A 23,777-nucleotide genomic window follows, 5' to 3' on the forward strand; every position below is an offset into this window, starting at 1 on the left:
AAACCCCCTACCCCTCCACCCCCTCAGCCAACCCACAGCAGCACCCGGGCTACGCCCAGCCACTGCAGCAGCAAATGGTGAGTGCTCATGACCTCCACATTGGACTTTACATTTTCACCTGCACGTATGACGTCATGCTTAGCCTGTCTGTGGGCGGGGCTTTACTCACAGCTGCTGAACATGAAAGTTTGAAGTGAGCACTGCATTTTGTTTGGGTGAGTGTGTAGTGTTTGTGAGTAGACTAGGAATTGTGGTTATTTGTTGAACTAAATACACAAGAGCATGGGTTTTTTACTTTTGATTGGAGATGATCATTTTTTACATAAAGAAGATATTTGATTTTTCTCTTGCCTCTTGAGGCCAAGTCAGCCAAGTTAGACAATCTGATATTTACTAATGCAGCTAAGCAGTTAGTCAACAATTTACTTTCATGTTATGGTAGCTAATAATTCATTGTTTGGTGTATTTCATCTCAGAGGTCTGAAAGCCATTCCCTCTTGCCTCCATCCTGCCATCCTATCAGATACTTTCTTTCTTTTTCCACAAGCCTCCTCCATTTTTGTTGGAATTCTTATTTGAATGCAATACTCCCTGATCTATGCGTCCAATTGTTGCCCCAGCTGTTTATTCGGTTGCTATTCTTTTCTCGATTTTGTATATATTTCCTTGTTTTGTACGTTTTGAAACACATCAACATGCTTTTAACTTTGCTGATGCAGAAGCATTGTATTCTGGAAAGAATTACAATCAATAGGGATGAAAATGCCTATAACATAGTAATTACTTCGCTGAGTAATGTAAATTAAATGTATTATAATCAGTATTATAATCAGTAGTCAGGGAGAGAAATATAAATATAATAATAATAATTATATCAAATTTTATAGCGCCTTTCAAGAGACCCAAGGACGCTTTACAATGGGAAACAAAAAAACAAAATAATAATAGTCACACAGATACACAGGTTTGAAAAAGAACAGGATGCTGGGTACTGCATTTTAGCTGAGGCCAAAGGCCTGAGTGAACAGATGGTGTTTGAGTTGTTTTTTGAAAGTGTCCAGAGAGTCGGCATTCCTGATAGCAGAGGGGAGAGAATTCCAGAGGGTGGGGGCTGCGACACTGAAGGCTCTGTTGCCAAAGGTTTTCAGCTTGGAGCGCTGGATGGAGAGCGAAATATGCACTAGTCTTCTTGCACATCTTCTGGATTCTGACTGTATTTTAGGATTTTCCCAAAGAGTTAATTGACCTTAGATATAGCATACTTTTGTAATGCAGATATCATTTATTATATTGAATTGTTCTTTATTGATATTACATTATTTTTTTCTAAGTACTTAGGAAGGGAGGTTCTGCATTTCTTATTTAATAATATAATACTTTTCATTTCCTTTTGGCTACCAATTTCAAATGTACCATCACCTACAATGACCAATATTGTTTAACTGGATGATCGTTCAGTTTGCATGCAATCAAATGATTTTTAGGACTTTTTCCAATAAGCCTATTTCCTCATTAAAGTTTATTTCAGGGTCACCACCCGAGTTAATAACAGACTGGTTTATAACATTAGAGAACGACTTCATTGAATATGTTGAATAACCATTCTTTCCTTCTATGTAACATTGTGTTCATTTGTTTTTTATTCCGTTCATTATTAAATATTTGTTCCTTTTGTTTTTTTGGTCATCAGTCTGTTTAAGTTTTCTTTACCGCATATGTTTACAATTATATTTCCGTGTGTAATTGTGGCATTTGTATTGTGATACTATCTTAAATGGTTGCACTGATAACAATCTTCCCTCTACAGTTTTTCTCTTTCATTTTCCCCATTTTTATGAATGACTTTTATTTACACGTTTATGTATTACGTTCAAATATATCAGGTATTGAAATGTATTACCGTGATTTAGTATCATTATTTACTTGATGACCTTTCATCACTTTATTGATTTTGTTTGTGTATTCTTCACTTTTCAAACTTGTGTCCTTTGGGTGTGTTGTATTTTATCTATGTTTACTTTGTTTTTTGTGTGTTATAATTTAATGTTTTTGTTTTTCATGTTGTTCCCGCTCCCCTCTCCCTGGCCTCCAGCCTGCGTCGCGCCCTCGCCGAAGTCGTAGCATGTCTTTTTGCGTCCCCCCCTCCTCATACTCCTTTTCCCATGCTCCTTCGCCCCTGGTCGTTCCTCCACAGCAGCCCTCCACCCCTCCTCCAGACCTGTACTCCTCATCCTCCTACACCACCCCCCCCTGCATGCCTCTCGCGGCTGAGAGGGACACATTCGCCGGGCGCCTCTCCAAGGCCCTGGAGACGGTCCTGCCCCTCCACTCTGCCTCCCCTCTGGCCAGCACCATGCAGCGGAGGGCCAGCCTGCCCGCCCTGTTCTCCACACCTGTAGGTTCACAGTCTCACGTCCTGAGGGGCCACAGTGGTGGTGACAACCACAGGGGGGGGGAGAGGGAGAGATGAGGGACACAGGCCACAATGGTGTCTGAAAGTAGATAAAAGGGCCAGGTGCCACTTTATATGGAATGATTGATAATGATCAGCTCTTATTACTCTTTCTATCAGTACCCATTTTTGGAACAGCTTTGAACGACTAGCCAAATGGAAACAACCAGATGGAATTAGAAAAAGGAAATATTTGCAAATAATTGAAATTAAAGGATTTAGAAGTACGTTCAAAGTAAACTGGTTTATTACCTCTTCTACCTACCAAGCCTGCTTTACTGAATATTGATGTACACATATGTAATATATATTGGTATATATATTTCATGCAAAAAGTGCAACTCAGTAAAAATAAATCTGCAATTAGATCATATTTTTTATTTGAGTCATTTTAGGTGGCTCCTATATTTTGATTAGGTAGCTAACAGGGACCTGTGTTGGTTCACACTTAGTTTATTTTCAGGCACGGCTGTGAGTCTGACATCCTACCCATCCACCTCTCTTTAACTCTCTTTCTCCCTCTGTTGGACCACCATGTGTTCATATTAAAATCAGATAGACTGGCTATACCTTTACCTTTGCTCTATGATACAAATTCCTAATATCTTTTGCATCTGCATCAGGAAAACTGCCCATTTGACAACCCTAATAATAAAAGCAGACATTTTACAGTACAGCATGTTAGTGTTCTGAAAGTTGCTATATCCCAAATGTAAATTAATAATCAAGAATGACATAGCTGGCTCTATTGGCTCCAATTTTAGTTAGAATATAATGTTGTGGCTCATGGTCGCCTCCTCCACAAGAGGGGCACCTTTTTTATTTTTTTCATTTGAATAGTCAAGACATCATGCTTAAAACCTCGGCTGACTGGATAGTTAGGTAGTACTTAGTCAGAAGATTAACATTTGACAGTGATCATTTCTGAAATAAATGACAGTTTTGTGAGTGCAGATGCTTCAGGATATTATGGAGCAAACATTTGGCCTTTCTTCTCTTGATACCACCTCACTACAATCTACCTCTACCTGTGAGCTATAGCAGTGTCTCCCACTTCTACTGTCTTGTCTCTGTGCTGTGTCCTACCATTTCATCTCATCACTATCTGTTAGATATGTTCTGATCCATCTTAAGCACGTCATTTTGTTTCTAACCTGGAAAGATAATTAATTTCTTTTTTTTCTCTTGGTATTGCTTTGAAATGATGCTCTTTAATACACTGTTTTCTCCATTTCATGTGGGCCTTTGCTGTGGTTCTCTCTCATTCTCATCCTTAAATCCATTGTATCTCATTGTCGCAGCAGCATTCAATGCCGCACCCCTACAGCGGAGGAGGAAGCACAGGAGGGAGCATCCCCCTCCAAACTCTCCCAGACCCCCCTACTATTTTCTTCCCCTCCATTCCTGAGCGGCCCATATCTTTCTCTCCTCCCCCCACTGGGCCTCCTAAGGCCTACAACACCCAGAGACGCAAGAGCACGTCCATTCTGGAGGCACACACCCGACACTTCCAGCCTGCCTATCCTCGCTATGGGAGTAGCCTGCATCCTTTTGCTGGGATGGAGGGCATTGAGACCCCTCCTCTCTTTGTGGTCAATCCCAGTTTTGCAGCAGCTGCTCAAAGACTTGGTGTTGGAGAGCCGCTGCATCTCCAAGGACAATCTGACCCGAGCTTGTACGTCTACAAAGATATGAGAGCAGAGCACGAGGAAGCAGTGAGGAGACTGAGTCTCAATCAAGCTGCCTTATTGGACCATTATGAAGCCATGGCCTATGGAGGTTATCCAATGACTACACACCAGCTAGGCCACTTGGGTTTCCATCAGCAGATGCAAGCAGCAGCCGCCGCTGCTAGCATGGGGTTTGAGCCGGTTCCTCCCCCTCAGCCGGGCTTCTTGCACACACATCTCATGCAAAGAATGAGCGCACACAGTCCAATCCCTCCACCTTTACCCCCCATGAGTGGGCCCGCCGGTGGCTCGACATCATCATCTGATGGATGCTACCCTCCACCACAGCACCCCTCCTCTTCTGCTTTCCCCATGTCCGCACCTGCGGTGATAGCCGAAGCCTTGCCATCAACTGGGAGTGTTTTTGAGTTCCATTTAGCCGCAGCGGCCGCAGCTGCTGCTGGAGACCCAAGCCTCCTGGCGTCCAGACTGTACCGGGCCCGCAGGAGCTCCATGGACCTCCCTCTGGAGGACACTGGGACTGGGTCCGGAGGTTCAGGCACGTACAGCCGACTGCAGCCAGTGACAGAGGAGCTGTACACGTACCTCAGCCCCGAGCTCCCCTTACCTCCAGGAAGTCTCCTCCTTCACCACATAGGGATAGCCGGAAAAGACAGAAGCCCGGATCCTTCTAGTGACTCGTTTGCCTCTGACGCCGGAGAGTTCCAGTCCCCTCCTCCCCCACCTCTGCTCCCTCCCTTCGACTCCTCCGCTGCTCAGTCCATCCCTCACTCGTCCTCCGCTGTGTTCTACGATGCGCCCGGAGGACTGTTCCCTGTAGATCCCCAGGGACACCCACCCTCCATGCAGAGCTTTCTCCCTGCCACCCCATCCACTGAGCTTGGGGGAGCACCATCCACCCAGCTGGAGTCTCTGATCCAGAGTGCCTGGGCTCGGCATGGAGGGGTGATACCAGCCCAACCCGATATGACATACCATGAGTCATTGATGGCCATGCAGGCCGCTAACCCCACTCTGGTACTACGTTCAGACCTAAAATACCCCTAAGACTCTGGGTCAATTACTATTACATACGTTCCTTTTCTAGCAAGGATTCACAACCACCACATATTATAATTGCCTTATTGTAACATTCTTTGCTCTTTTTTTATTGTTTGTCTGCAAGAAGGAATTGTTACAAAAACGGAGAATGACAAATATTGCCATGGAACAAATATGTCATGCTAGTGTGCCCATTGGGTCATTTGCCATTGTGTATGGTATAAAAACAAGTAGAGAGATAGACAATGGTATCATACATCAGAGTAAAGTGAATCCTTCTATGAAAAGCAGCTGAATTATTTATAATAGTGGTATGACCTAGAGGCTTTTATCCCAATCCCTGTTGTTTCTTTTACCCTACCTACCCAGGAGCCCCCGATGATGTAGTCTTTGTTTGTGATTTTATCCCTTCAAGTCATATGAACACTGCAGAGAGAGGGTCTCATGGTCTGCCTTCAAAATGTCTCACATTATTACGTTTTCTGCCTCCAGAAAGATACGTTATCGAAAAACGCTAATCATGAGCAGAGCTTTCATAAAACTTTAAAGAAGAGGGCAAAACCCAGAGCCCAACCAACCAGAAACATTCGATTTCAAACCCAACATAAGACTCAGCATCATGAGTGGAATCAAAATGATTTAGAAAGCATTCAGAAGGTAGTCTTTGAGACCAACTCTGGTGTACAAGCTTTTCAAAGCGGTCAAAGCCCCCTCCTTTCTGTGTGTATTTTTTTATTTGTCATTGTCAGTAAGTAATATTTTGTCTGTATGTTCATATTTAAATGTATATGAGAAAATGTGTGTTTGTGGGAGTATACTGTATTTACGATATACTTCATTTTTTTGCTCATACAAATCCAAAGTCCAACATCAATGGTGAGCATTATATATACGGTAATAACAATTTCAAATGTAGCTTCATATTCTAGACACCTACATGGGGAATGACATGTTACGAATCCAAGAAAATCCTGAAAGTAATGATAAAGCTACGAGACTTTGCTGATTTGTATGGACAAACACACAGAAACATACAACAAAACCAAGGGGGCTTAGACAAACCTAGCAATGTAACCATGCAGATAAACATTTCATTTGTTTATTCTATATTCTTTCTGTTTTCTGTTGTAATTGTTTCTTTACTTTAGCATTTTATGTTGTCCTTTTCTGGTAATCAACTTTCAACCCAAGGTTCAAAAGTCACAGTTCACATTCATGAAACCTTTAGAGAGCTGATATTATCAGCATCACTTTTCCATGGTCTCTTTAAAACACTTATGATCACTCTTCTATTTTCTCCAATCTGTCTTATTTCATGTCGTTGAATTTAGGTTTTCTATCTTTTATATATTTATCAGATATCTTTTGTGAAATTCTTTATTGTCTTGACGTGTTGATGTTAAAAAGGCAGGTAGCAGTGTGTCTGATGCCACGTTCTTGTGCTTTGTGACGAGCAACAAACTGCAACAGCCTCCTACGGGTTCAGTCACAGAATATCTCTGTATGATTCTGTCCTGGTGTTCACACGGTCACTAGGAATGCACCAGGGAAATCAATAATCCCCAAATGTACGTTACCAGGTAATCATTTAAAAACGGCAACATTACAAACCAATCAGACTTTCTTTTAGGGCTGCTTATAAAATGTCAGGAAGAAATCTCAAAATTAAGATCTTAGTATATTTTACGTGGCAATAGATCCAATATGGCATCTGTGTAAGGTGTTTTAGGGCAAACAGCTGTGGGTTGTTTGATGTCATTATTCTAGCTTCCACTTTCTTTGACTTATTATCACTACCAATCACTAAGGGTTTGACCTGCATGTGAGAAATCCCTGTACTTACACCCTGCCTAACCCCAGTATTGTGCCTGTACTGTTGTACATGCTACACTACAAACTGTGTGTATTTGTTTATGCATACAGTCGGTATTGGTGTGCTTATATCTGTAGCTGTATAGATGTTGTCTGTGCATACGTGCATACACAAGAAGGAAATGTAGACTCCAAACTGATCACTGTAGAACAGCAGAAGTACCTTGTGTTTGCACTCATGTACGGTTTTTGAGTATGAGCTGCAAACATTTCCTGATTTTGTTCTTGTTTCTCTTTTGTCTTGTTGCCGATCTCTCTTGATTCCCTCTCCCACAACACCTCTTCCTCTCTGTCCGTCTTTCTGCAATTCTGTTTCTCAGCAGCAGGTTCAGTCCCCCATCCCACAATCCACTGCAGGACCACCCCCTCTGGTTCCTGCCAACACACAGCCAGCTCCTCCTGGGACCCCCCAACAGGTAAGATCTGTAGTAAAACAACCCAGAAAGTAACTTTTTGCATGGATCTAAAAGTGTGTTCTCTTATCTCATTTCATTACTTTGATCATACTTTTAATACCACATCCTCAATAAGATAATACAAAAAAAAATGACCCCACCCTATGTTGTGCTTATCCAGCCATAACTGTGCTTTGTCTTTGAAGTTGTTGCCTTTCCCTCGAGGGACCCCCCCCACAGAGCTGGCTGCTGCCTGCAGTCACAGCACAGAGCTGTGTTTGCCCCCAGCACAAACCACTGGCATGAACTAATTGCAGCTTTAAACTGAATTGATTGAGCATGAAATTGGACATTAATCTGACATCAAATGTTTTTAGTCAGAAAAACAGGTTTCCTCATTAGAACTAGCAAAACAACCACTCACACATAATGAAATTCAACATGTTTGTGGTTGTATAACAAACTTTTTATGGCATTTATACAACGTTGCACTAAATATTATTTATCTTAATATTGTTCAGCAGCATTTCAGGAAATGAACTATTCATGGGATAATATAACATTAAATTAAGTAACATTAATTTTGCCAGCTGGTATTTTCCAACTCTTTTTAGTGTCTTATACCTGGGATCATCTGAGTTTATCCTGGTTATTAGAAGCAGGACATGACTGGGGGATGAACTGCCTAAACAAAGTCTGAAACCTAAAAAGGATATTGGTGTAATCTTTATATATTAGTCATTTCCCCTCACTGTCTCTCTCTTTTCTTCCTTTCTCCAGGTTGTTTCATCCAGTCACAGTATCACATCGATTCAGAGCCCCTCGCACACATCTCTGCCTTACACATCTTCTCAGGTACGTAAATTAGCACCGCTAATTACAAATACATTTACGAGATTACCTCATAAACACATTCCTAATGCAAACAAGTTGCTGCTGGTTTTTCTGCAGACAGTAGCAGGATTTAACTCAAGATCATCTTTACCGACACACACACCTACCGCCTTTTATACACGCGCCAAAGTCTGAGTCAAAGCCAATTTAATAAACACTGACTCTTTTTATTGTCATCATGTAGAACCCTGAGGGTTAGTTTAGGTTCCAAACGACTCTCTGATAGTGTTGCTTTCCCACACACTCTTCTGTATATGCATTTCTGTAATAACACAGTCAGCCAGGGACCAACATGGACAGTATTCAAGTATTTAATCACACTTCATAATCAATGCCATTACTGCATGTTTTGCTTGTCGTGAACTGCTTTTCTGTAAACTTCTTTTTGTCCGCTCATATTGTTTCTTTTTTTACTTTTCCCACTTGCTGGCTCATTGGCATGCTGCCTGCACTTATCACCGGGTTTGTTTGTATGTGTGTTTACACATGCTTCCTTATCTTTCTATACACAATGTGTGTGTTTTAATGTTTGATGTATGTGTTTGTGTGCGTTTAGTTTTTTGACGTCAGTCCGTCTCCGAGTATAGAGCATCTTTATCTTCTGTACCAAGCTGCTCAGCTTGTTCTGGTTCAGGTAACATTTGATATGGCAATGTTTGTATTGTTTTCAGTGAGTGTGTATATGTGTGATTTGCTCAGTGGATATAGATCTGTCTGTGTTTGATGTCTATGGTTGGTAGCTCACCCCAGATGCTCTTACTTACTATCTGATCAAAAGCATTGAGCTCAAACACATTAGCACCTTTTTACCAATTGAGTTGTGCTAATATTTCCTGGATCAGAAGTGGTAAAGAGTAAAAGGACATTTGGTTACAGTTGGAAGTGAAGAATGATGAAAGGTGTGTTGTGTCATTATCCAGGCCTGTATCCAGTTAGGCATTTTTATAAGTACTGTATATTGTTTTGCCAGAAAAGGATTTGACCTACAGGACACACACAATAGCTGTAAACTCAATTTAGAATTGCCACAGAATAAATGCATTTGTATACTCACAGTGTTTGAAAACATTTGTAAGTATGTTTCTAGTCATGTGTCTCCATTTGAATGTTTCATTAGGAGTGTACACATTGTGAAACAATCCTGCAACACTGTGCACTGCGTGTACAGATCTCAGTTGTGTGTCGCTGCATGGTCTCACAGTCACGTGTGTTTTACACAATCGTCCTGTCACAGAGCCTGTTGTCACTAATGGTCTTGCTCAGTGTTCGAGTTGTCTTTCTTGTTTGAGGGTCAATGACGGGTCAGTGAACTAAAGATGGCACTTTGTTTTTACACGGTTTATTATTAAGGTCAAGAAATACTCTTAAAGAGGCCCTATTATTCCTTTTGGGGGGGTTTTACCTTTCCTGTAGTGTGTTACACATACACACACCCCCCCCCCCCCCCCTGCCTAACATCCATTGGACTACTTTGTGTACTTCAATAACACAGTGACATCACTATGTAACACTCACAGTGCTATTGGCTAGCGCTCCAACAAATTGGCTAAGGGGCGGGACAGCTCTAAGCGGTTTTCCAATCAGAACAGAGCTGGCCAGCTAACCAATCAGAGCAGACTGGGCTCTGGTTTCAGACAGAGGGTGAAAAGAGGCAGTATGAGAAAAATAAAGAGCTTTTTGAACATTAAAGCATGGAGACATGTCACAGTAGAGACACTAAGTACTAATGTACACCTGAAAATGAGCATAGTATGTCCTCTTTAAGGTAATTGGTTTATTTTAATTTTGGTGTGAAGTCTTTAAGGCGCAGCAGTTAAACCAAAGGGCAGCTTTAGCTCACTGATCCATTATGAAGGAGATTGGCGTTAACACGTGATTACTGCCGGGTTTGTCTACTTCCTCCTCCTCCTCCCTGTGACGTTGCTCCCTCCCTCTTCCTTCCTCCCTTCCTCTGCCTTATCCACATTCCTCTTTCTCCCTTCTTCTTCCTTCTGGTCCTCCATCCTCTTCTCAGCCCAGTGTAACTCAGTCCACCATTTCCTCGACGACCTTGCCCTCCTCCGTCGCCATCCCTCACTGTTACCATGCCGACAGCGGCCTCCTCTCCCTCTCCTCTGCCACTCCCTGTTGGGGTGGTGCCTACTATTGTTTCCCCTCCTCCTCCTGCTCCTCCTCCTGTGCCCACACCTGTGCCTCAGCCCTTGGCCACGGTGGTGCCAATCATCACTGTAGTCACCGCCCCGCCAGATACTCCCATGGAAGCTCCTCCCCAGGTACTGGTCATAGCCTGTCAGAGCAACACGTCAATGCTGTGGGCGAGTGAGGATTGTGTACTTTGTTTTGGGTTGGACAGCATGTTATATAAGATGAAACTCCATCTCTGTATTCTTGTGAGGTTTGCTCTTACTCTGTGCCGAATCAGATTCGCCTGATTTTTTAGGTGTGCATGTGTAGGTGTGTATTATTCACAAAATTGTGAAGTACAATTGACCTGATGGAGCTTCCAGTCCTGCAAATTGAAAAAAGATCCCGAAGCAGCTGCATGAGTCAGTTTCTGAATGTTTCCAGACACTACATACTTAATACATACATAATGCATACATACATACATAATACATACATACATAATGCTTGCGTGTTTGGGACAAAATGTGCAAAATAAAAAACATGAATTCAATAAAAAAAAGTGAATTAGCAGTCCACGATAATAATATCAAATGTTATATCATATATTTTTGTCATGCAAAAGTGTTTCCCCCTTTTGGTTCAAAAAACAGATCTGTACCTGACAGACATTTCTGAGCAGTAACAGAGATTGATAAATGATCTCAAATGACTCGAACATTGCGCTCAAGAACAAATCTGTTACGAGTTGTTGTTGCATGATGCTCAATATCCTGCGCACCTCGTACGTTTTGATTGAAAGACCCTATTACAGCTGCATTATGAACCACTTTAGCTATCTGTGGATGACTCAGATGTTGGGTGGTTTTGGTCGCTTTTTTTTGGTTTGCATTTAAAGTACATTCATATTTCAGTGCAAGAACAGCTTTGATGTGTCATGGTGTGAGTGTAGCGACACCCTCAATCAAACAGTCATTGTTGGAAAGCTTTCCCAAACTGGTGCGGAGTCACAGAGCATATCAATGTTGTCACATGAACAAAATGGATCACTGTACGCAGGATTCTTTATGGTCCAAGTGCAGGAGTTCAAAAGCTCTTACATTGAAACAGGGTAGCATGTGTTATTGGAGATACTGTATGCACATAATGAATACAAACTATTGTCTTCTGGGGAAGTTGTCGCTTTGCTCCTTTTGTTTATTGCTCTATTTTGAAGTTGTTGTTGTTTGGCTTCATATATTTCCATTCAAATGAATCCTCTTAAATCATGCTTTCATCTAGATTGCTCTCTTACTTGTGTCACTCTTTGCTTGTACTTCATGCTTTCCTGTTGTATTTTCTTCTTTGTGTTGACACATCAAAATGATTGATGTGTTTATGTGTATTTTCATGTGTCTGTGTGTGTTTCAGTCTTCAGAGCTGTCCCAGTCCCAACTACAGCCACCTCAAGTCCTCTCATCTATCGAGAGGTAATACATATGATGCACGAGCAAACTCACACACAAAGTCTGAACTCCTGCATGTATTGATTACATTTAATCATTTTGAATGGCGTCTCTGAGTCAGTTTCTATTTTCCTGTCATTAAATCTCTGTTTCCCCTCTGTGCCTCAGCGGCCACTCTGAGGCCTCAGGTCTGAGTGACGGAAACGAGGGAGGAGGAGGGGGTCGCCATGAAGGGCGCTCCACCAAGAGACATCAGAGGCGTTCAGTGCGAAGTCGATCACGCAATGAGAAGACCTCCAAGGCCAAACTCAATGTCCTCAATGTAATAGCACAGCCCATAAGTCCTATAAATCCTAATGAAGCAATAAGTGTTTATTGGTTGTGAGTGATGAGCTGCAATAAAAGTAAATAGAAACCTGCAATAGAGATATGTTGACTGTCTCCTTCTTTCTAATGGTGATGTTCTCTCTGCGTATTTCTACATGTGTGTCTGTGTATAGATCTCCAACCGAGGAGACAGGGTAGCAGAGTGTCAGCTGGAGACACACAACAGGAAGATGGTGACCTTCAGGTTCGACCTGGACGGAGACAACCCTGAGGAGATCGCCCAGATCATGGTACGCACTCCGCCACGTGTTTCATCTTCTCCACAACTCTTCAGAATGATTTGCTCTCCTTTCAACCATCTTCATTCATTTATTATTCCATGCAGAGGCCTTTCATTATAACTATTTTGTTGAAAATGTACTGTCCAAGACATAATCAGGACAAATTATATTGTTATAAAAAGAAAACGTTTTTCCCCAAATGACAATACAAATAAGGGCTTTTAATTGAGGACATGTGCTTTCATTTGTACTGCAATCATTAGCCTTTGCAACTTAGTCTTTATGGCTAAATCTGGCTTATTAACATGATAGACTCAAGTGCCCATGCTGTCGATTCTTAAATAATTAAATACAAACCCTAATAATAATAATAATAATAACAATAAGGTGAGTACACCCTTTCTAAGAGCAATTTACTTCTAAATTACGGGGGGGGGAAAGAGTGTAATTAGAATAAAAACAAATATAAAAATATCTTGAAAAATCAAACATAGAAAACAAAAAAAATCACTGACCCAAAGACAAATGGAAACTACGGCACAAAATATGCCATGTTTTTCAAAATGTGCAATGTTTGTGCAATGCCCTAGTCTTATATAATAGGGATAACCCGAGGTCAGCTAAATAATGATTTCGCCAAGGAATATGCTTCACGTGCCAGTGTGCGTGCTATCTCCTCTTTGTCACCTAAAACCACTGAACACACACATAATTGCTCCTTTCCTTGTGCTTTCATTGTGATAGTTATCAACAGGTTCCCACGAGAGGGGAAATTATAGCTCTGTGGCAACGCACTGGCATAGGAAGAATAAACCAGCATGGTTTCTGTCACATATTATATACACACACACATACACACAACTTAATCTGACTTTTTCTCTGCAGGTCCAGAGTGAGTTTATCCTGGAGAGTGAGAGGGAGTCGTTCATTGAGCAGGTCAGAGAGGTGATAGAGAACGCAGATGAGAAGGGTCTGGAGAGAGACTCAAACAGCCAGGTAAATACAACACACACTCTTGATGTCTGTCTCTCATTTGGTCTTTTTTATGGGTTCCTGATGTTGTTTCATGAATGTTTAAATAGCTGCTAATATGCAGTATAGCACCTTTTATTTATTTAACACAATGTATCTCTTAGTGTTTATTTCATGTTGTGTTGTTGATCTACAGATGGCAGGTGATATGGCGCAGCAGATTCCTACTAGATCTGTCCCCATGCCAGGTAAAAATATCAAAACAAAAAACCTTCGAAAAAACCAGCACTCGTTTAATTGCCAAAGGGGGACGCTTTACACCTGACTTTAAGCTTCTGTGTTGGCAAGCATTCAAAGTGTTCCTGCCAATTCTATACACTCCGTAAAGTGTCCAGTTTACATCCACAAAGCTTCCTTGGCTTGATGAACTCTGCTGTAGAATATCAGCGTGCATATGAATCTCTCGGGGATTAACAATAACAATGTTATGTATTGACATGCTCCTCTCTGCAGACATCTCTCCCAGTGCAACAGCACAAGTGGTCCATTCAGCGGGTCGGCGGTTCATCGTCAGCCCCGTACCTGAGGCCCGGCTGAAGGAACAAACACTCCCCTCTTCCCATTCTCCGGCCCGCCAACGGCCTGCAGGAATAGGTAAGGGTTGTGTTTGTGAGTCTGTCCTTCAAAAGTCAGCAGCTAACTTATTTTCTTTTAGAATAAAAGGTTTGCTTTTAAACCTGTTATTACTCTGGTGGCCAAAAAGGGAAGCAAAGACAAACAAATGTTCCCACAGTCATCAGGTAAAGCTGTAATGCTTTTAGAAGAAATTGCCCAAATGATCCGTCCAAGTGCAAAAACACACGGACAATTGCTTGATTTGATAGAATATGACCTTTTAATAGAGCAGTGAGATATTGTTTAGTTACTGCTCACAACAGAGCCGGTTTCTTGTGACCAAAGAACAGCTTAGGGGCTTTCTTTGGCCCGATGTGTAGCTGTGATGTAATCACGGCTTGAAATTGTTTTTATAAAATAGTCGTCAAGTATAGGAATTAGAAAGTTATGGACACATTACACTTATACTGAATACTATAAATATTTTTAAATAGTAGTGTCGCCCCTCACGCTCTCCCCCTTTTTTCTCTGTCTTTGTTTTCAGTGTCTCTTTGAACATCTTTGTGTAAATCACCTTGGGTCACCTCTGTGTATGAAATGTGCTTTATAAATAAACGTACTGCCTTACTGCCCAAAGATTGTACAGTGAACCAGACGGCCATTGGGGATTAAACCATAGTTTCTCTGTCTGCAGTTCCTCCAGCTGCAGCTCCAGCCCAGACCCCCGCCACTGGTGTGAGCTTGTCCCAGTCAGCTGGAGCCATCAGCTTACAGCAGGCCTTCTCTGAGCTCAGACAGAACCGCGATCAGTTTGACCCCGGACCCAGCACCGCCCCTGCCTCCATCCACTCCACCCACCCCCCTCTGCAGCCTGAAGCAGCTACTGCCCCCCCACAGGCCAGCTCAGTCCCTCCCACTGTGGATCCTACTGCTGCTCTCCTCCCTTCTAGTTTCAACCCGCCACAGGAGCAGGTGTTGGAGCCCTCACTTTCTCCTCCTTCCTCCTCCTCCACCCCCTCCTCTATGCTCAGTGCCCCTCTCAGCCATCCTTGCTCCTCCCCCTCTCCTCCCACTGGGGTGAGTCAGTCCACCCTTCAGTCCCAGCCTTTGTCCCAGTCCCAGGTTCAAGCACAGATTCAGCCGCAGGCTTTCCCCCAGCCTCAGTCTCATCCTGTCATTGCTACATCAGCCCCCTCCCCTTTACCACCTGCCAGCATCTCCGGCCTCCCCCCACCATTGCTCACCTCCCCTCCTCCCGCCCAGACTCCTGTATCCTCGCCTCCTTCCTCCACTCTTCTAGCTAGTGAAGTCTCCTCAGAACATCCGTCAGTGTCTCCCCCCTCCTCCTCTACTGTTGCCCTCTCCTCCTCCGTCATCCTCACCACCGCCATCCCAGGTCCACAGCTCACTCCCCCCACCTCCTTCCACACCACCACCCCTCCCTCCTCTTCCTCCTCCGTTGTGGGGCTCCAGCCAGTGACCACCAATGTTCCTTCAGTCCAACCGACCTTGGTCCACTCCCAGCCGCAGACGGCAGCGCTTCCTGGGCAGACGCACACACACAGTGGGGAATGTGATGCAAGGTGAGAATATCTACTCCCTGACCTTAGTGTTCACGTACCAAAAGTAAGCACGGATAGCTTGCTCAGTTTAATTGTCCTCTTGTTATTCTCTGATCAGACCGTTTCGGATTTAAGTCCTAACTTTTAAAGTTGTACACCATGCATTTTGTGTGTTGTTTTTTTTTTTCTTCTGCCAAACATCGAACAGCTTTAGTTGTGATTGTGTTGTCTCCTGGGAAAAAGTGAAATGTTCATGCACTCGTCACTATAAAGCCAGTTTCATGGGCTTTAGGTCATTTATTGAGCATCATTGCAGATCACTCATTGCTATCTCTCTCAGGTGTGAGGCGTTCAATGAGTCCCAGGGTAAGCCGGACGACATCCAGGCTCTGGAGATGAAGCTGCGCTCTCTCTTCATGGACATGGGTGGAGGGGGGTCAGCCACCGGGGGAGACCTCTCAGCTGCTGACCCTGCGTCTGGAGCCCACGCAGCAGGTACCTCGTCCCCAATGGGCCCCTGCCCTACCTCCAGCACATCTGTCACCTCACCTGTGTCCAGCCAGCAGGCCAACCCTCCTCAGCCCCCCTGCTCCCTGCCGCTGGGCTCCCCTGCCCCCGCCCAGAGACCAGGAACACCCATCTCCACCCCTGCTCCCATCGGTATGTAGAGGAATGTGTTTGTGTTTGTGTAAATGATATACTGTAGGGGAAACTGTGATATAAATTTGCTGCTCACTGATTTTATGATTTCAGTTTCTACAATCGTCCCTGCTTCATCCTTTGGCCAGACCACTCCATCCAAAGCTCCTTTATCCAGGACATCGGTGAGTGATCCAGCTTAACTGTAGATGGCAATACTACTTATGTCAATATACCTATTGGAAATTGTATCCATTATTTAATCCTGTAGACAGCTACTGTTGCATAGTTTTACAGTAATACACTTTTCAAATTGAAGAAGTCACATCATTTAATCTTTATATGTAACGGTTTTTCCGAGATTTTTCTACTCACTTTCCTTGCATGAACATTTATTTTCACTTTCTGTACAACAAACGCTGTTCTTATAACCTCCTCTACAAATATTTTCCCTCTCGTTTCTCCCTCTCTGTCTTTTCATGGCCTCTATTTCTCTGGGATCAGGCCAGTTCTCCTCCTTCAGAACTCCTGCCATCATTCCCTGGACCTTGTCTAACACAGGTGTTTTTTTTTATCCTTTTAAGAGTTCTATTTCCCATGCAATGCAACACTGTGTGTAACCGGAGCCTGTAATGCCTATGATGGCATATCCATGCATCTGTTGTGTGTGATTAATGCTTCTGCTGGGAAAAAACACTTTTAATTCCAATGCTCACTGAACATTTAACAGCACCCGCCTAACCCTGAAATATACCTAAGAAATAATGACATATTAAATCAAATACAGACATTTAACTAGAAACTAGCACTTTACTTTCAATTATAAAAGGATTACATTCAGAGAGCAGCAGTCCAATAAAAAAAGGATGAGAGACATGGAAACTCAGAGAAGTACCTCCAATCAGAGAAGTATTTTTAGCATTTAGTTTCCAGCACATTTAATTGCCTCTGCCTCTGTGCATGCTGGTGTCTAAAGATAGCCACACCATGTGACCACTTGATAGTGAGACTTGTGTTTCTTAGATGGAAAACATTGAAGTCAAGTTACCATCTTTCACTCCTCGTCCTTTATGTAAGTCTCATAGCCGAGACTTGTCCTGTTTGATCAACATAATCCCGCTGCTGTTGAGCTCAAGGGATTTGCCTTCCACATCACCTTACCTGGGATTGTGTGTGTTAGCTCAGGAGAGGGGGCTCCTGAAACTTAGAGGGATAATGCCTTTCACAGTACCCGACTTCAAAAATATACACACTTAAATCTTCTGAAATGCAGTCAAATATATAAAAAGTGTTTACAGTCGAGCCCTAGTAGCCATACTTGTGTGCTTTACGCTGATCTGTGCTTGTATTGCTAATCAACTTCAGTGGCTAATCCTGTGTGTGTTATCTTATTATTTTCTGGTGGGTTTAAATGTGAATCTGTCTCGTTTCCAGTCCCAGCAGCCTCTGGAGGACCTTGATGCTCAGTTGAGGAGAGCGCTCAGCCCAGAGACACACACACAGGTAAACAACAAACACACACAATTGGATGTTAATCTGCTAACTCATACTCCTTTTAACCCACTTCCTTCTTCTCCCTCTTTGCTCACTCAAGGCCTCTCACAGTGGCACGCATTCAGCGGGACAACCAAGTATGTAAATGAATACATCTGTTATTTTATCTTGGTGTTATTTTTTATCTTGGTGTCTAATTTCTGTAACATCTGTCTCACAGTTCCTTTCTCTCTGGATGAAGCTGAGTCCACCTCTGGTCATTCAGGTGGAATTAAACTGGGAAGATTTCAGGTAAAATGTCCCTCATACTCCAGATCCTACAAGAATACCTACACATTTCCTTTTATGGCTTGTGAAAGGAGGACATAATGAGTTAAAAGACTTTTAAAAACGTTTTATTTCAGGTTGTGATGCTTCTTTGCCTGAATGTGTTGATTAAAGTTCTCTGTTTATTCCACTGTTAGCAGCTGATTCATTGTAGCCTTTATTTAACCAGGTGAAATCCCATTGAGATCAAACGATCTCTTTTTCAAGGGAGACCTGCAGCAAGTCGGTTACACATAAAAACAACGGAAGACAAAAAGGACGTCATACAACATAATTACAGGGATACAATTTACAAACCTATCGACACTGACAGGAACCAAGAATATCAAATTGCATTGCATCTAGCCGAGCTTCAAAACGATGCAGGAGAACCAAGATGCTCAGTTTCAGTTCTTTTTGCAGAGTGTTCCAAGCTAGAGGAGCTGCGCACATAAAAGCTTTCATACCTAAATCAGTCCTAGCACTTGGCACATTTAACAAAAACACATCTGGAGATCTCAATAGCTACTTGCAACTCTCTGTGAGATCAGAGAGCAGATATAAGATGGTAGTTTACCCAACATGGCTTTGTAGATGAACATGTACCAATGACTGAGCCTCCGTACAGTTAGTGAAGGCATACAGGGTACAGTGAAGAGTAAGTACTTTACAGTTCGTAACAAATCTCAGCGCACTGTGATAGGCGATTCATACTGTCTGGTTCTTCTTCTCTGTTGCATTGTCACCTCACTCCTCCCACTGGTCAGGTGTCCTTGGCCACTGAAGCGTCTCCTGTCCACCGCCCGGCCTGCACTGAGTCTTCCTCCACCTCCTCCTCCTCCTCCTCGTCTTCTTCCTCCTCGTCCTCCTCCAGTCTCTCCAGCCCGGAGAATACACTGCACAGGAACTCCTCGACTCCTCTCAGAAAAGGAAAAGGAGGGGACGTTGTTGATGGACCTCCTCAGCGCTCTCAGGGGGGGTCCAAACAACCCTCCCCGCTCACCTCACCCTGCCCCACCACCACAATCGGACGCTTCCAGGTATTTCCTGTTTGTGATCGTGTAATGCACTAGGCGAAGGGTTTCTTTACTAAATGCAGTGTTGGGGTAGTTTCTCTAAAGAAGTAATGCATTACACATTACTACTTGCTTTTAAAAAAAGTAATCCCTTACTTTAGTAAATGAGTCACTGCTGATAGTAATTAGTTACACTACTAGTCACATTACTTTTGGACTCTATAACATCCCCTGAGATGCACCATAATTCCAATGAGAAATAACAATATAAAGTTGAACCTCATTTATCCCGGATCAGCACCAATCCTTTACTAATTAAGCCAATCCTGAGGCAGATCTCTGTTTGAACATCAGCACTGTTTTCTTAGCTCAGTTTCATCAGAACACTGGTCCAGGTAGCTTCAAAGGTTCTCCTATCTGCTGGCCGCCCGCCTGTTACCTGTATCTTCCTCAACATGTTTGGGAAAGAGGGTGGCAGCCTTTCCTCAATGATGTTTGCTGCGCCTGTTTATCTCTGCTGTGAGACTCTGACATTACTGGTCCATCTCATCATCCATGAAGTCACGAGTGTAGTGAAAGAGAAAAGGGACGTTTGATTTATTTCTCTGTCTCCTGATATTTAGTTAAAGTATCCAAAGCAATGAGATAACTTTGTGCTTAGTAACTGAAATATGATTACTGCTGCTATCAACAGTAACACAGACAAATGTAATCTGGTTACAGTAACGTGTTTGCCCCAACACTGGCCACATGTATAAACTAATGATATTTTCCCTTTTCTTTGTCCTACCAATATTATGTTCGCTCTTCTATATCAGGTCACCACCAGCCCAGAGGCCCGTGTTGGTAGGTTCTCAGTCAGTCGTGCCCAGGAGCAGAACCTGGAGTCCGGGCCGACCCCCCCGCCTGCCTCCCCGGCTGCTAACGGACCCAGTCACCCTGGGCAGGCTCAGAGTCCAGACTCCACTCATAAAGCGTCACTGCCCAGTTTAAACAACAACTCTTTCAATAACTCCTACATCAGCAGCGACAACGACTCCGAATTTGAGGATGAAGACTTCAAACTGGAAATCAGCCACCTCACAGAAAAGTGAGTAACCCCTCCCCTCTTTCAAAGAATCTCAGAGATATTACAGACTTGTTGTCTTCTCAACACTTCAATCAATCTTTCACTTCTCCTTCACATTTTGTTTATTAAGTCAAACTGCTATAAACTAGATTTTACTCTCTTCTTTCTTCTCCTTTTTCTATTTCTGTGCCCCCAGAAATAGTGGGCTATTCTTCTCTTTTCTCCTCTTCCTCTTTGAGCATGAGGTTAACCAACCACTTTCCTTCATTACTTCTTTTTCTAGCTTCTTCCTCTTTTCTTGAGAAGGGATGTTAAGCACTTCCCAGAACCAGTAGCGTAAGCAGAAATGTACTTTAGGGCGGGCTTGTATAATATACAAGCCCGCCCTAAAGTACATTTCTGCTTACGCTACTGGTTCTGGGAAGTGCTTAACATCCCTTCTCAAGAAAAGAGGAAGAAGCTAGAAAAAGANGTTAGAATATCACACGTANCTATAACTAGTTTAGGTAGTTTGAGAGGTAATTAAAATAGCTACGAGTGATATTCTAACCTGAAGTGTGTGTTTTGTCCGCTCACCGCTGCATGTGATCATGCAGAGCTGCGTGTCGACTCGTCAGCACCAGCTGATCTCTCTCTCCCGCCAGATTAGACTTCACTCGCGTCTATGTCCATATCGATCAGATCCAGCTAGTTCTAGCTAATGATATGAATACCTGCTTATTAAAAGACACCTAAACAATAAGTGCCGCTATGCAACTGGGTGAGGACACAAAGTATAGCGCAGCATTATGCATTTGTTTACATGCCCACCCGAACCCCGAGGCATTACCAACAGATCAACTCACAATCAACCCAGACAGGACATCTCTTTCTCCACATTACGTGTTAGACATTATAATTGACTATTATTGTCTGTCACATACTCTTCTTGTCTGTCACATAAGTGGCGCAACTGAAGCGGTATTGCGCTAAAGGGACATTATTTTGACCGAAGAGGTTTAGATTTGCCGGCTAACGGGAACTCCGACGTCAACATGTTGTGTGCTTCGCGGATCGGCTCCTCTCGACTGCTGCTCGGGTCTGCTCGGTCAGCTTCTGGATGAGGAAGCATTCATTCGACCAACTTACAGTAGATAACATTACAAACATTTTTAACAGGAGCCATAATAGTGTAAATAATGTTTGTTTTGGCAGTTATAACTGAATGTAATGTTTTCTACTTTTTTACATCTGGGAAGGCATTTGCCTTCATCAGATGGAAAGTGTCTTGACCAACAACTTAAGTATTTCTTATAGCTATGCAGGGCATGCATGCGAGCAAACAAGAGCAAACAAACAAGTGAAATGAAGAATAAAATTGAAATGTTACAATATAATATTGTGGTGGTTCATCTTATAATTCAGTCTAGAGAATGCACCAGACAGCATCTACAGTAAGACCTGGAAAAATCTAAATGTTCTAGGGGGAGGCCCCCCAAACCCTTCGTGCCATTTCGTCCGCGCGCATTTTTCAGGGCAATCTCTATTGGGCTAAGGGCCATCTGTAAATTAGCTTAGATGGCCCATCTCCCAAAATCCTTAATGTCATGCACTGCACACTATCACTCCATAAACGTCCAGGAGCGACGCTTGGTCAGGGTCCCCCAGGGGCGCCGTAAGGGGGTGAAAAGTTAGGATGATTCTAAGGGCCCGTGACTGACGGGCCCCAAAAAATGTTAGAACATTAAAAAAAAATGTTCAAGTAACATTTCATCAATCATCAATAATTAACATTAATATAACGTTATATTGATGATGTACTCACTAAACTTATGATTCATTTAACTTATTTTCTTCCAATAGTTAATTATCCAAAGCATCGAACACCCCCCTCTATTTACATGTAATGGTTTGGTCCTGCCTCCAAACGCTGTGCAGCACCGGCCCTTTCTAGCTGAGAGACTAGTGAGAGCGTGTGAGGAGGGATGCTAGTACTTACGTGTGTACGATGTCTCAACGACTAACAAAGTCAGGCTTTCAAGAAATAAAATAAAGGAGAGAAAGACAAGAGAGAGGGACTAAAGGACGACAGTATGTCACCCAGTTTTTCAAAAGAAAAGGTGGGTTTGGTCCATGAGTGGTAGAAATAAGTCTGTTAGCTAAGCTTATGTGACACTTGGGTCCTGCTTTGCTGTTGCTTTCTTGTACTTCACCGGAGTCAGTTTGAGATATCAATCAGCTTTTATTCTGCAAACCATGGAATAGACACACAGATCCACAGTTTAGCCACAGTACAGTGAGATGTTGTTCCAAAGCTAAGAATCCTCTAACACTCTTACAGTGATCGTATAGTGGTATCATTTGTTTAGAGAAAAAGGATTCTAAATACAAACAGAAAGAAACCCAATAACATTTATTACAAACATAAAACAATTTAGTTTGTAATTGTGACAATAAAGATTAATCAAATTACTTAGATGAACAGTATTCAATAAAAACATTTAACAGCTCAAAAATAAACATACCTGAAACCATGGAATAGACACACAGATCCAGTTTAGCCACAGTACAGTGAGATGTTGCTCTACAAAGTAAAGTTTCACATCAATGACGTAAATGCCACATGCACTCCACGACGTTAGCGGCTAACTAGTTAGCTGGAAAACGGCTCACTCTCAGTTTATGTACAATTATTTTTAAAAAGTGATACACTACGGAATCTAAAGACATTTAGCTAAACATAAAATATAACCAATAAATGCAGATAGATTATACACAGAATAGTACATGTAGATCACAATTATTATTATATTTACAACTCAGTGAACAGAACAACAACTCACCCAAAGCTAAGAATCCTCTAACACTGACGGATTCCCAAAATGCACCACATTCAGCGCAACACTAGCTTCCGGCTCCGGCTTTTCAAAATAAAATAAAATGACAAAACTATGGCTGTAGTCCCAGTTTAACAGGATTTAATAAAACAAACATTCATTATTTACATTGTTACATATATTATTATTTTTTCATTCACAGTTGCCACACCTGACTAAGTTAGGGCAGCAGACATGAAGAAATCGATCAAATCTACACACGGGGAAGAAGAAAGTGGTAAGTGATACATTTTCCTTGCAAAACAATGTGCACAATAATAGTACAGTTTTGTAAAAAAGAAAGAACCCATCTATCTAAGTGTAGTTTGATACATTTGTACGTCTATTTTTGTAGGGAAACTCAGAAATGGGTAAGTGTACTGCACAGTATTGACATATTCCTCAAAATGCTAGCAGTTGTGACATTTTCCTGGGGCTGACTTTAATTGACATGTGTTACAGAATTCAGAAGAAAAAAGAAAAGGCACTGAGTGTTGGATACTTTCAGCTGGTAAATACATTATCTTTGCTCATATTTTTCATGAACAGTCATGAAGCAATTCATTTGTTTACATTCATATGACAGACTCCAAAGTCACTTTTAAAAAGTAATTCAAACCGTGTAAATAACTAAACACTTGTTAAGTGCTGACGTGCGTGCTGACGTGCGTGCCGTTTTGTTATGTATATACATACGTGATTTGTCAAACCTCAACATAAATTATGT

At 42.4% G+C, this 23,777-nt stretch overlaps 1 protein-coding gene across 1 annotated transcript; it reads left to right on the forward strand.

The window, feature by feature from the left end:
* The first annotated feature begins 7 nt into the window (after positions 1-7).
* LOC104966288 (serine/threonine-protein kinase WNK1-like) lies at positions 8-20,220 on the forward strand. Its single transcript, XM_010795472.1, has 20 exons — positions 8-77; positions 2,195-2,395; positions 3,754-5,160; positions 7,377-7,472; positions 8,232-8,306; positions 11,880-11,938; positions 12,083-12,236; positions 12,415-12,531; positions 13,408-13,518; positions 13,691-13,742; positions 14,008-14,148; positions 14,804-15,692; positions 16,012-16,331; positions 16,425-16,495; positions 16,815-16,871; positions 17,745-17,813; positions 17,905-17,943; positions 18,021-18,095; positions 18,878-19,150; positions 19,945-20,220. The coding sequence occupies exons 1-20, from the start codon at positions 75-77 to the stop codon at positions 20,218-20,220; spliced, it is 4,485 nt and encodes a 1,494-aa protein (XP_010793774.1). The 5' UTR covers positions 8-74.
* Positions 20,221-23,777: the final 3,557 nt, after the last annotated feature.

The sequence above is a fragment of the Notothenia coriiceps genome, unplaced genomic scaffold (assembly GCF_000735185.1).
Source record: "Notothenia coriiceps isolate Sejong01 unplaced genomic scaffold, NC01 NC01_scaffold00037246, whole genome shotgun sequence".
NCBI lineage: Eukaryota > Metazoa > Chordata > Actinopteri > Perciformes > Nototheniidae > Notothenia > Notothenia coriiceps.

What these genes read in the sequence shown, in the direction of transcription:
- LOC104966288 (XM_010795472.1), top strand. An exon ending in CCGCCCTGTTCTCCACACCT is followed by an intron (nt 2,396 to 3,753) that starts GTAGGTTCACAG and finishes TCATTGTCGCAG; the next exon opens with CAGCATTCAATGCCGCACCC. An exon ending in AGGAGATCGCCCAGATCATG is followed by an intron (nt 12,532 to 13,407) that starts GTACGCACTCCG and finishes TTTTCTCTGCAG; the next exon opens with GTCCAGAGTGAGTTTATCCT.